This window comes from Canis lupus, chromosome 28 (genome assembly GCF_011100685.1).
Source record: "Canis lupus familiaris isolate Mischka breed German Shepherd chromosome 28, alternate assembly UU_Cfam_GSD_1.0, whole genome shotgun sequence".
Taxonomy (NCBI): Eukaryota; Metazoa; Chordata; class Mammalia; order Carnivora; family Canidae; genus Canis; species Canis lupus.
The window spans coordinates 14,642,910-14,656,253 of NC_049249.1; the positions used below are offsets into that span (position 1 = coordinate 14,642,910).

Sequence of the window (13,344 nt, forward strand, 5' to 3'; positions counted from 1 at the left end):
AGCCCCGGTGGCGCAGCGGCTTAGCGCCGCCTGCAGCCCGGGGTGTGATCCTGGGGACCCCGGATCGGGTCCCACGTCGGGCTCCCTGCGTACAGCCTGCTTCTCTCTCTGCCTGTGTCTCCGCCTCTCTTTCGCTCTCTCTGAATAAATAAATAAATAAATCTTTAAAAAAAATTTTATTTATTTGTTCATAGACACAGAGAGAGAGAGGCAGAGACACAGGGAGAGGGAGAAGCAGGCTCCATGCAGGGAGCCCGACATGGGACTCGATCCCAGGTCTCCAGGATCACACCTCAGGCTGCAGGCGGCGCCAAACCGCTACGCCACCAGGGCTGCCCCAGATGATGCCTTTTAAAAGGTAACTAGTTCCTTTATACAGCTATCCTGCATATAATATGCAGATGTTTCCCCCCTTTTTTCCCTCTTTCTATTTTCATCTCCTATACTTCAGGACTAAACTCAATTTAAGAGCCAATATAGGTTGGCTAGTCCTCCCAGTCCATCCATGTCTTTTAAGCCTGTAACTACAGGGCTTTCCACTGCCCTGAGATTTATTGATCTGACAGACTGGCTCTGCCCTTCAGTAAGGTGGATCAGATAATGAACCTCACAGTGGGTGATTAGTAAGAGGCCAGCAGCTGGTTAAAGGAGTGGTGACAGTGACTTTCTTTGATTTCCCTGGGCAGTTGCCCCACCTCCCTGACTTTATTTGGCTGAAGCCCTAGGCAGCCCTTGTGAAGGTTTTCTTTGCACTAATTATAGATCCAAGGTGTCCAGGCCCTTACCCTCCGCAAGCAAGGCATGCAATCCCATTAAAAGGCAGCCAAGGTAATGGCGGCCGGGGAATCAGGACACAAATATTGCATCAGGCCTTCTTCTCTGTGGCTTACTGCAGGCAGGACACTTCTCCCCACTCAAACTAAGAGGCATGTGTCTCTCTTCTCCCCATCTGAGGTTTCTTTCTTTGGAAATATATCACATCTCACGGAGGGAGAGAGAAAACAGTCTCTGCTCCCAACTCAGCAGCGATGTGACATGGGGTCTCTGCCTCCCCAGGCCTCCCCTATCCATCCCTCCCTAAAAGACAGAATTCTTTAGCAATAATCCCACTTGTGGGCTATCCACAGTTTCCCTCTAGCTGAGTGGGTTATTCTTAAGATCACAACTTCCTTTGCACAGTATTAGTGTGAAAGGTCAAAGTGCTGTTATGGTACCTAGCAAAAGCATTTCCAATTAGCATAGTCTATAACAGATAAAAGTTAGAATAGCAACATTTTTGGCCACTGATGTTAGCACAGTGGCAAACCATACTCTTTCTAGCATACCTTATAGAGTTTTGAGCTATCTCTTGAGGAAGAAGTTGCAGTGGAAATAAAACAAAAGTTCCCAAAGATCTATTTAGAAGGAAGGAGGTGGCTAAAAAACAAACCAAAGAGGGAAATCCTATTTGTACACTCTCATCTAATAACTGGAATAAAGGATCCTTCTTAGATTAAACCAAGAAAGCAAGGGCTGCTGTCTCCCATAACCTCTGGAAAAGCTGACAACTACTGGAATTCCTATAAGCTGCAACATTATTCCTCTATGCACTGCCAGTGAAGTTTCGCTGGCAATGAAGCCTGACTGAGGAAGACCAGAGTTCATGTAATGCCATTTCAAAATTCATATTTAATTGGAGGAAATGCAGACGGTGGCAGAGATGAATAATAAGCTGAGCTCTTCACCGGTGACCTCTGCATTCATTTAGCTTGGTTGTGGGACATTAATGTTGAGAGCCTGTTGTTGTTTTAGCAAAATGGAACTACTACTTTAAAAACAATTAAACTTCAGTGTACTATTTTTTAGAGTTTGACCTACATAACTATATTATCTATTAAAATCTCTTTTTTTTAAGTCGTCATGTTCCTTGGTGTGTAGAAAAGCTTTATTTCTCATAGTGACTTTGTGGACATGCCTGGTTGAATAAAGAGACTCTTTCCTCATTTATGAAGTTATCATACTGTGCAAGTAGCCTCTACTTAGGCATTTCTACCTAACTGGCTGGCAAACTCCCCAGGCCTCTGGTCAGTACTTATCTTCCTCTTCCCAAACCAGGACCTTTCCCCATCAACCAGGAGTGAGTCCTGTTACCTGTACCGTCCCTGCTTCTCCCCTCACCTTCCTACCCTAACCCTCCCTCCCTCTTCCTTCAGAACACCTGGCAAGCTCAGGTTGTCACACATGTTCCCGTCTGATAAAGTGGAAGCAAGCAGCTCAGGCATCAGTGTCAGACAGATCAATGCTCCAATTATAGCTTTACACTAACAGCTGTGGGACCACAGGCAAATTACTTAGCCTCTTTAGCATCCTCATCTATAAGATGATAACTGTACCTACCTCAAATAGTTGATAGAACAACTAAGTAAATAACCTAGGTAAAAGCACCTAACTCAGTAACTGATAGCTGTTTCTTTCCTTTTATCTATCTGTGTCCCCTTAAAATCCAAGATACCATCTCTCCTTTCTCTGGCAGTGCAGCGTGCCTCCTGGTCCAAGTAAGACTGTGGCCCTCCTAGCAGCACATCATCAGCTCATCCTCTTACGTGGACTTTCTCAAGATGCTCATATAACATTAAGTTGGCTTTCAAGTTAAACAGCTTGTTAGAAAAATCTCTCTGCCTCTGACTCTGTCTTTCCTGCTTTAGTGAATCTAGTTAACAAACAACTCATACCAAACCTTTTCCTGTCAAACAGGCCAACTGAAAGCTGGAAACTAAACGAAGGCAACAAGGAAGGGGGTGTCATGGAGCCAATGCCATGTCCCACGCTGGTGCTCATTAAGAGTCTACATGGCAGGGATCCCTGGGTGGCACAGCGGTTTGGCGCCTGCCTTTGGCCCAGGGCGCGATCCTGGAGACCCGGGATCGAATCCCACGTCGGGCTCCCGGTGCATGGAGCCTGCTTCTCCCTCTGCCTGTGTCTCTGCCTCTCTCTCTCTGTGACTATCATAAATAAATAAAAATTAAAAAAAAAAAAAAAGAGTCTACATGGCAGACCTCACTCGGAGCTATAGGGAGGCAATGCAAAACTACAGGCCAAGTGTAAGAAACTGAGTCACGGCTATCAGAGAAATCTTAAATCTCAGATCTCCAGCATGTGTCCCTGTCCAGGCTGCTTTTGCATGGTGGTTAAGGCTCTGCTGCTCTAAGATGTAAAAACATCACAGGAGCTCTCAGAGTGGGCTACTCAAAGGTCTCAATTGCCAAGGGGAGAACTTTCTATCAGTAGCTCCCAAGGGGAAAGTGAGCTACAATCACAGCTGCTCAGAAAGCCCTGCCTCATAGCTTTACAGCCCCCTTCTCTCAGTCATCCTCAACAACCTGTGATGTGCTGGCTCATGCACACTTGGCCTGTGAGAGCTAACAGTTAAATTTTCAAGCACTGTGAGAGCCACTTGGCTTCATAGTGGGAGAATTCACATCCAACACTGCAAATCAGCCCCCTTCCGAATACTCACCTCCTTCAGTAATTGTTACACATATACTAGCACATCAAGGGCCAACAACTCTAAAGCTGAAACATCAGGCTCCATTTCCTCATAAGCCTTGAAGCTCTTAGGATTATCTCCCCTGAGATCTTTCCCTACTTCTTCCTAGATGTTCTCAAGTAATGGGCACCACCCAGGGCCCCTAACAATGTTTGCCCCATGGACCAGGGCTTTCCTTTTATTATTATCTCACTCCTCTCTGGGAAAATAAAGCTAGATTTTTTTTTCAAGATTTTATTTACTTATTCATGAGAGAGAGAGAGAGAGAGAGAGAGACATAGAGAGGTAGAGGGAGAAGCAGGCTCTCTATAAGAAGCCCAATGCAGGACTCAATCCCAAATCCCGGGATCAGGGCCTGAGCCAAAGGCAGACGCTCAACCGCTGAGCCATCCAGGCATCCCTAAAGCTAGATTCATTATGATTTCTAAATGCCTAGCACTTATTTGTAGTGGCCCTTAGGATCAGGAGAAAAATCAGAAGGTTTATTAAAAAGATTACTAACAGACAGACATATTAGTTTCCAATGTAACCTTCACTCATTCAGATATGAAGCATTTTTTGTTTCCCTAATTTACTGTATTCCTACAAATAAGTCATATTATTTACTTTGTCATAATACTTTTGAAGATAGCTCTTCCAATATACATTATATATGCCTCCTCTGAATCCAAAATCCAAAGCCCTAATGAGAGTTGAAACTTAAAGAGATAAGGAGAGTAAAGCTCCATAAAATTCCTAAAGTAGAAAACTTATGAATGTGGTTATACTGTCCTGTGGTCCTGTGACATATGGGGATGCCAGCAGATCACCTTGCTGATCCTCCTGGAAAATTCCTAAGTTTATATGTAGGGAGAATTTTAGCCGACTCCTGGGCCACTTGGCTGAAAAGAAAATCAGCTTCAAGAGAGGTCTGTCCACTCCTAGAAATAGGATATAGAATGGTGGTTGCTGGGGTAAGGAGGAAGAAAGGGAAGTTATTCACCTGATAGGGCTTTAGTTTTATAAGATGAAAAGATTCTAGGGATCAATTGTGCAACAATGTGTACACATTAACACTACTGTACTGTACACTTAAAAATGAATGGTTTAAGGTGGTAAATTTTGTTGTGTGTTTTTTACCAACATTTTTTTTAAAGCTCGGTTTGCCTATTAAGTCTCATCACATGCCTAGCACTGAGGGTGGTTCATAATGGGCTTTTGACGAACACTTATGAATTGAATCCAAAACAGTACAATTAGGACAGGGATGAGAGTGAGTACATTAGGGATTATGGAAGTTGTGATGACAATTTAAATGACTGAACAGTATTTCTAAGTCATTCGGCCTCTGGGTACTCTGTGACCCAAGTACAAGGTTTACAGAAACTCTGGGACTCTTCTCCCTTCTTTCTGTCCTTTTTAGATCCTGGCTTTGAGTACATTTTACAATCTATTCCTCTCCATTTATCCAATCCCTATCTCTACTCTTTGAAGGTCCACCCAATTCTTCTCATTTCCATATGGTCTTTCCTGACCACCACAACCTACAAGGATCTTCCTCTGATAGAAGCTCACATGTCCTACTGCTAGTACTGGCCAGCTATCGATAAGCTGTCTTAAGCCACCTCTTGACTTTATTTCATCATTTGAGAACAAAAGTCCTTTATCACATTTCTGTAATCCTCAAATGCCTAGCACAATCTGAAGTACAGAGCAGGCACTAAATGCCAAAACACTGACAGCTGAATGAAGGCTAAAGAAAGCAAAGGCAGGGTGGGGGGTGGGATCTGAGTGGCTCAGTCCATTAAACATCTATTTTCAGTTGAGGTCATGATCTCAGGTTCCGGGGATCGAGCCCCGCAACAGGCTCCTTGTTCAGTGGAGAGTCTGCTTCTCTCTCTCCCTGTACCACCTCTGCCCCCACTCGTACTCTCTAATAAATAAAATCTTTAAAAAAAAAAAGTAAGAAAGAAAAAAAAAAAGCAAGGGTGGGCCAAACATTATTTGTGACCAAAGTCACAAAGTTGGTCATGAATGAGACTAAAAGCTTAAGGAATCAGATGCTCAGAGAAGGTTTTAACTTGAATCCTAAACTGCAATTGTGTACTCTAGATATTCAGAGCTCTAGAGAATCTTCTGTAAAGTTCTACCATGAAGCCCTCTCTTACCTATTATAAATTTAGAGCTGGCATAAAGCAATATGTAACAAGCATTTGTAAACCAAAACAAATAGTGAATAACCTAAAAGAAGCCCAAGATCCTCAATGGGCATTTTCAAAGTTCTGATGGCTTTGAGGAAAAGAAGTATGAGGTACTTACTATTCAAGGAGCTATGCTAATGATTCTTAAAATTTAGTGGGGGAGGTGTCAAATATTGGTTAGGAATTTTAAGAAAGACGGATATTTTTTAAGATTTAATTAAAATATATATATATATATTTAAAGATTTTATTTATTTATTTGAGAGAGAGTGTGTGTGCATGCATACACACACACACACACACAAGGGAGGGGAGGAAGAGAGGGACAAGCAGACTCCCAGCTGAGCACAGAGTATGGTGCCAGTGTGGTACAGAGCTTGATCCCAGGATCCCAAGATCATGATCGGAGCCTAAGTCAGATGCTTCACTGACTGAGCCACCCAGGTGCCCCTTTTTAAAAATATTTTTTTTAAATTTATTTATTTATTTATGATAGTCACACACACACACACAGAGAGAGGCAGAGACACAGGCAGAGGGAGAAGCAGGCTCCATGCATCGGGAGCCCGACATGGGATTCGATCCCGGGTCTCCAGGATCGCGCCCTGGGCCAAAGGCAGGCGCCAAACCGTTGCACCACCCAGGGATCCCCTAAAAATATTTTTTAAAAGTAATCTCTACACTCAATGTGGGACTTGAACCTACAACCCCAAGATCAAGAGTCGTACATTCTACCAAATGAGCCAGCCATTTGAGAGACAAAGTACAACAATGGTTATAAGGGGGGGAGGGGAATAGGCAGTTATTGTTCAATGTGACAGGCTTTCAGTATGGAATAATGAAAACATTTTGGTAATGTGTAATAGTGATGGCTGCAAAATGATGTGAATATATTTAATGCCACTGAACTATATACTTGAAAATAGTTAAAATGGTAAATTTTATGTATATTTTACCACACACACACAAAAAGGAGTTAAAATGAACAAACTTCACAATCAATATCGGACAAATGTGATATATGTGTATAAAATATAAAAATGCATGCAGTTTATTATAGTAGATAATGCACAACCATTCAGTGACACTGAGGGTACTGATTGATTAAAAAGCTCTGCCCTCCATGAAGCCAATGAGAAGTAACAGAAAAATGTCATCTATCTTCTAGAAATATGAGAAGCAGCTCCAGTGTGAGAGAATGGGCTTTGTTTAGTAAGCAATAATGAATTTACAAACATCACCTTGAAATGCCTCAAACAAAGGCTGTGTGTCTGAGTGTTGTCAGAACTCAAAAATTCACAAATCTCTTGCAAGAACAAAATGGCAGGCAGATCTAGCAAAGAGCCCTCTCTTGTCTGCTATGCTATAAATTCCAGTTAACACCTATCCATGGTCTTCAGCTTTTATTTTAGGAGTACTTTAGTATCTATTTGGGGATTAAGTTCCTGGGTTTTTTCCTTCTAGTTTGCTACTAACAACTGCAGGGTCCTACTGGATCCCAAAGCCAGCTCTTTGGGAAGCTATAAATACACTTAACATTAAGTGATATTAGCATTGGTGTTCATAAGTGAAGGGAGAAAAGTGCTCCAACACATGTTGGAGATTAACAAGGCAAGCAAATACTTCTAATCTGATAGTGCTGAGAATAAAACCAAGTGCACTGTAATGCTGTCATTTAGCGTCCTTCCAAGTCAGTTAGGGCAGAGAAGCAACAACTATTTTGAGGGCAATTTTGAAAAGGGTCCCAGAATAGTATCACCCTTCCCCCACTCCCTAGGTGAAAAGGACTGCTAAGAGAGGTAGTAAGTGTACAAGAACTCTGGGAGAGCAAGGACTACACTTAGATTATTCACCACTGATCCCCATGACCCAGCACCACACCTTGTAAACAGCAGGCATGTAATTATTTATTCCCTAAGTAAATCTTTGAGAGCTGCTATCCCTTCCCCCATTCTTGAACAGGGCTGTGTACTCTCCCTCCCCACAGAAATCACCTCATCTCTGGCTTGTGGATGTTTTTTGAGAGGCTCTTTCATCACTTCATTTAACTTTGAGAGAAGTTGGAGGAGGGTGAGGACACGTGCTTGCTAATCATCCTTTTCCAGATTGCCTCATGCGCCAGAATGGATTTTTATTATTGGTCTGTGGCTGCTACTGCTGTGGAAAGATTTCAGCCTGACCTTCCCAAGCTGCTGGGGAATGAATGTTGCACGTGGCTGACAGAGAAAATGTGTCCTTTTTTTTTTAAAAGCTTTTAGACTAACCAGAGTTCACCGTGGAAGGAAAGTCACCCTTTCTTGAACCATACAAAACTCAAGTTGTTAAATTCTTTTACATAAAAATGACATAGTAAAACTGATCTGAACTGGTCCAACAGGAAAAAGGTAGCATCCTGAAGCACCTCACAGAGAGCAGTGGCATCAAAGAACAGTACTCATGGAAAGAAGAAAATGAAAGCCATTTACGAAAGCAGTTTAAATAACAGGATGGGTTCTCACAGCTGGCCTCACAAAAGAGAACAAATATGTCAAAGGGAACAACTGATAGACAAATAGAGTCCTATCCATCTGGCTGAGGAAAGAGCCACTGGTGGGAATACTGAGAAGCTTGTCTGCCTGATGCCTCACTGAGTGAGCTGAGTAGCTTTTAGAAATGCTGGAACACATGCTCACACCATAGCTGGTTGGCTCTACCAGCAAAAGACTCAGAGAAGGGTTATACTGATACACTGGCAAAAAGGGAGAGGCAGAGTGTGTTTTATTGGTTTGGAACTTACACCTGGACTCTCAACTCATGACTACTCTGGCCCTCAATCTCGGGAGTCGGGTAGGAAAGAAGGGAGATTATGTGAATAAGATGTCTCATTTTGTGCTTTTAAAAACAGGACTCAAGAATCTCATCCCAAAACATCAAGTTCAATCCCGTGTCACGTTAATGCCCCATCTGTACTTTTACATAATGCAGAGCTGAGTGCAGGCACTTTGGGAGAAGGGGAAATCAGGCCAGACTCAAGGAAAGCAAACACATAAAGCTATCTGCATCTCCAACTCAGTCCATACCATAGAAAAACCTGCTCAGAAATAATTGCTCAAGGCAAATAGGACTCAATTACTAAGGAAAATCTGCCCTAATGAGGGCTCATAATTTAACAAGCCAAACAGCTTCAAATTAAGCTGAACTCAGGGTTTTTCTAATTGGCAGTTTTATCCATCTCTAAGTTCTCATTTCTTATTTCTAAAAATCAAAATGACTCTCTGCTTAAAATTTAAAAAGAAATGCCTATCACCCACTCTAAAATAGTAATTCGCTAAATTTTCACCTACATATCTTCTATAAAATTAAATGAACCCCTCAGATGGCACAAAAGCAGAAGCCATCACTCTATTTAAAGTACTATCGACCAATCCCTTACTAATTGCACTTAGAAGCCTGGTTCCTGCTACCAGAAGCTCAGTCACAGAATACCTCTGCTATCAAAGAGAGAACAACTGCTTGATCCCAGCCACCAACTATTAGAATCACTCTGGGGAGGGTAGTGGCTTACCTGCTCCTCTGACAGTTGGGATATATGATTCACAGCAGCATAGGATTCAATTTTGGGGTTAAAGTGATTGATGATGGCTCTGAAAAAAATAATTAACATTAATATAGCATCAGATGGAAGAAGCAGATAAATGAGTTAAAAACAAGTATCAAGTACCCTCTAGTTTGGAGTATGAGTGCATAGGAGTGATTGTCAGGGGGTAACTATAGTTTTATTGAACATGAGGTTACATGGGGCTGAACTGATAACTCTGAAATAAGAAGGGTTTATAATTTATTATACAAAGAATATAATCAAATGTCTCTGCTCTGCAAATTAACTAGGTGGAAAAAAATTCACAACCGAATAAAAAAAAACTACTCATCCTTCAGGCAAGAAACAGGACCCAGGGGGCTGTCCACTAGGGGGCCCTGGTGTTTCAGTCAGAAAGAAAAGTCGTTTGCTCTGCCTCTGACTTGGGAGAACAGGGCACTCAGTAAAGCTGGACCAACATATAGGCTAAATACAATCTCTGAAGAAGATGAGCTTTATCAAAGCCTAGAACCAATCTTGTTATTGTTAGTTAATAATTTCAAACCAAAATTTTATTTCCAGCCATTCAAACCAAAATCTGAGTGTCGTTTTCAAACACTTCCTCTCCATCACCCTCATATTCAAGGTCACCAAGTTTTATCAAATCTAGTTCTTAAAAACCTCTGAAATCTGAAATGAAGTTCCTTGAAACCAATGCTTTGATGTATATGTAGGTCCTTATCATTTCTTGCCTAGCATAGCAGTAGAAAAAGCACACATTTCAGCACTCTAATTCAGATTAGAGTTTAGCGTAAGTCCATACTGACAACAAAAATGATTACATAAATGAGAAGAGAAAAATCTTTCTAACAGAATAATTCTAAGTATGTGTGTAGATACTCTTTCCTTTAGGAGGTGGAGCTTGGTTCCCATTCCCATTGAGGGTAGGGTAGACTTAGTAACTGATTTCCAAGAAATTGAGTAGTAAAAGGGAAAAACAATAACTTTACAGTAAAGAATCTTGGCAGATACTATCTTATTAGCCAAATGATAAATATAAACATTGCCAGTGATTCATATGGCTGTCATATAATCCCTGATATGATATTATGACAAGGGCACTTTACCTCTGTTATACACTTCCCAAAACCTACAACCTCAGTCTCGTCATGAGGAAGACATGAGACAAAACCAGACTGGGAGCATTCTATAGGAAACCTGGCCAGTACTTCTTAAGACTGTCAAGGTCATGAAAAACTGTACTTGAGAAATTATCACAGACCAGAGGATACTGGGGGGACATGACAGCAAAATGCAATGTGCTACCTTGAATTGGACCCTGGAACAGAAAGAGAAAATTAATAAACTGTTGAAATCCAATTAACATGTGGAGCTTAGTTAATAGTAATGTATCACTGCCAGTTTCTTAGTGACGAATAAATGTACCTTGGTAATGTAAGATGGGGGAAACATGGTTGAGGGGCATAAAAGAACTCTGTGTATTATCTTTGCACTTTTTCTATAATTCTAAAATTATTCCAAAATAAAAAGTTTATTAAAACGTGTGTGTGGTAGTGCAAGAGAAATCAATAGTTTCTTTTAACATAATGTTGATAGTATAAAATTCTTGAACCATTTAATCTAATATGGGCAATAAAAGTATAAGCCAAACTTAAAAAAAAAAAAACATGGTTTGACCATTTGTTATTTTGGATTTTTAGGAAGCTACATGTCTCAGAGGGACAAAGTGGGAATAACACCTACCCTAGCACTAGTACAGTACCCAGGAATAGTACATTGTAGGCATAAAATAAATGTTTGTCGAAAGAGTGACTAAATCCTGGAGAATTCTTGCAACATTTATATAATAAAGCAATGTCAAACATCTCGCACAGTACCTGGCACACAGCTGGTATTCAATAAATATTCAATGAATGAATACATCAAACGGCATAGTAATGGGTCAGGAACAGAGGAAAATTCTGGTAACTTATTTTTTAGGACTTTCAAGAGGGATAGAGATATTATCTGCAAGTTAGGTTGTAACTTGCCCTAAATTCGAAGTGGGAAAGGATGTGGACCAAGTGGGGGTCAAATATTTTTCTCGTTCAGAAGGGGAGGTTTGAGGGCACTGGCAGGGATGACAACAGTCCAAGAGCAGAAAAGAAAATCAGGAGCCAAAACCCAATAAGAAGATAGGGGAATAGGTTTAGAAAGGAATTGAGAATCCCTCAAACTTAGCAGCAGTACCAAGTTAAAGTTAACCCAGGGAAGAATGTGAGTCATAGGGTCTAACATCTAAGAGTGACAGGATCAAGAAAAGGAAATAAAGTAACCAAATCAATCTATGACTAGACCTCAGTTATTTTAGGAAAAAGAATCTGAACTCTGTAAATACATTCGTTTCATTATTTTATGGTATTTTTTTCTTTTTGGTTTTCCTTAAATTTCTTAGTAAAATTTTTCTGAAAAAATGTTTTTTAAAACTCCTGACTCACCTAAACTAGGATTGTTTGTCTTCATTTGCCCAGCTTTGGAGAACAGAGAACTCCAAAGTATCTTCATGTCTGTCTGGGTGGGAAAGTAGCGACCATGGTGGCCGAGGTGGCAACCCAATGAAGCTGGTGAAGTCTGGACAATGAAATAATCCCTGGGAATGAAAGTGATGGGGATGCTATAATTCTGTTCCCTTTCTACCTGAGGAATTCTTGCACTAGCGAAGAAAGCAAGGAAGCAAAAAAGAAGGAAAAGAGAAAGAAATGGAAAGAAGGAAGAAAGAAGACAGGGGAGGGAAAGGGAAGAGGAAAGGAAGGGAGGAAAAAAGGAATTGGGGAGAGAAAGGAAAAACCTGGGAAGTATTCTCCTCAAAAAGTATACTGATTTTCTTCCCTTCTCAAAGTTGTACCTATCAAGTGTCAGTTGGATCTACAGATGGACTAGGTAAGCAGGACATACATGTTGATACTGTTTGAGCATATTCATCCTGAGGGTATGACAGATATGCCACTCTGGGAATTTGGACTAAGAATAAAATCATTCTCCAACCTCCCCTGTGACACTCCCATCCCAGAGCCTCAGATCTCAGCAGGCAACTAAAGCCTCTCACTAGGCTTGCTGAGGGACTATTTAGAAACCTGAAAGAGGGGAACAGTCTAAATCCAGTTAGCACTCTCTAACCCAGTACCCACAAAGGGCATAGAGTATAGGCCTCTGCTTTATTTTTCTTGCTGTTTCTTTAGGATAATTAAAAATCTGAATACTAATCTGATCTAATGGAGATGCCAGGCACAGGGCTCTAAGCCCAAGAGGTAAGAAAAGTTGTCTGACATTGTTCTTCTAGGCTCCTTTTTTTTTATTGTTATTATTAAAGATTTTATTTATTTATTCATGAGAGACACAGAGAGCCAGAGACATAGGCAGAGGGAGAAGCAGGCTCCCTCTGGGGAGCCCAATATGGGACTCGATCCTGGGACTCTGGGATCACACTCTGAGCTGAAGGAAGAGGCTCAACTACTGAGACACCCAGGTGTCCCATCCTTCTAGGCTCTTTAGCAAGGAATTTCAGAGAGGGCTTGGAAGCTTCCTATTAAAGTTCTCAGGACTTTATACTGTTGAAATGGAAATTTGTTCTGAGATAGCAAAGAGATGACAAAACACTGAAACCAGGCTAAGTCCACCTACACTGAGTGACACATGCCTTTGCAGTGACTGAAATACTTAGCTTCTTCTTTCCCAGGAAGCTTTCAGCCTACTAGGGTTAACCTAGGTTGTGATTCCACACTGCCCCACATGGCCAGGTCTTACAAGAGGATTTATGCCTGATGCTCTCAGTGGGAGAAAGACGATGTACTAGATTTATAGATGAGCCTCTCTCCTTTCTTTAGGCTTCCCTTCCCACCAATATCATCTGCAAAAGGATTTACTACAATACATTCTGAACATTTGGGGGTGGGGGGGAAGGGTTCTCCTCACAGATTCTAACAGTAGCTCTTTCATTTTACTGATCAAAATGTTAACAGGTAGCAATTGTCTAATGTTTAAATCTAAAATTTGAGTGTTTCAGCAAGGAAGAAATGGCAATT

The 13,344-nt window shown here is 41.2% G+C and overlaps 1 protein-coding gene across 4 annotated transcripts in view; it reads right to left on the reverse strand.

Moving 5' to 3' along the window:
• Positions 1-13,344, reverse strand: part of ARMH3 (armadillo like helical domain containing 3) — a 181,315-nt gene that overhangs the window by 26,710 nt on the left and 141,261 nt on the right. For all 4 annotated transcript variants that reach the window (XM_038578587.1, XM_038578586.1, XM_038578588.1 and 1 more), the window contains one exon: positions 9,251-9,329. In XM_038578587.1, coding sequence (XP_038434515.1) covers positions 9,251-9,329 — 79 coding nt within the window. The remainder of the gene's footprint in view (positions 1-9,250; positions 9,330-13,344) is intronic.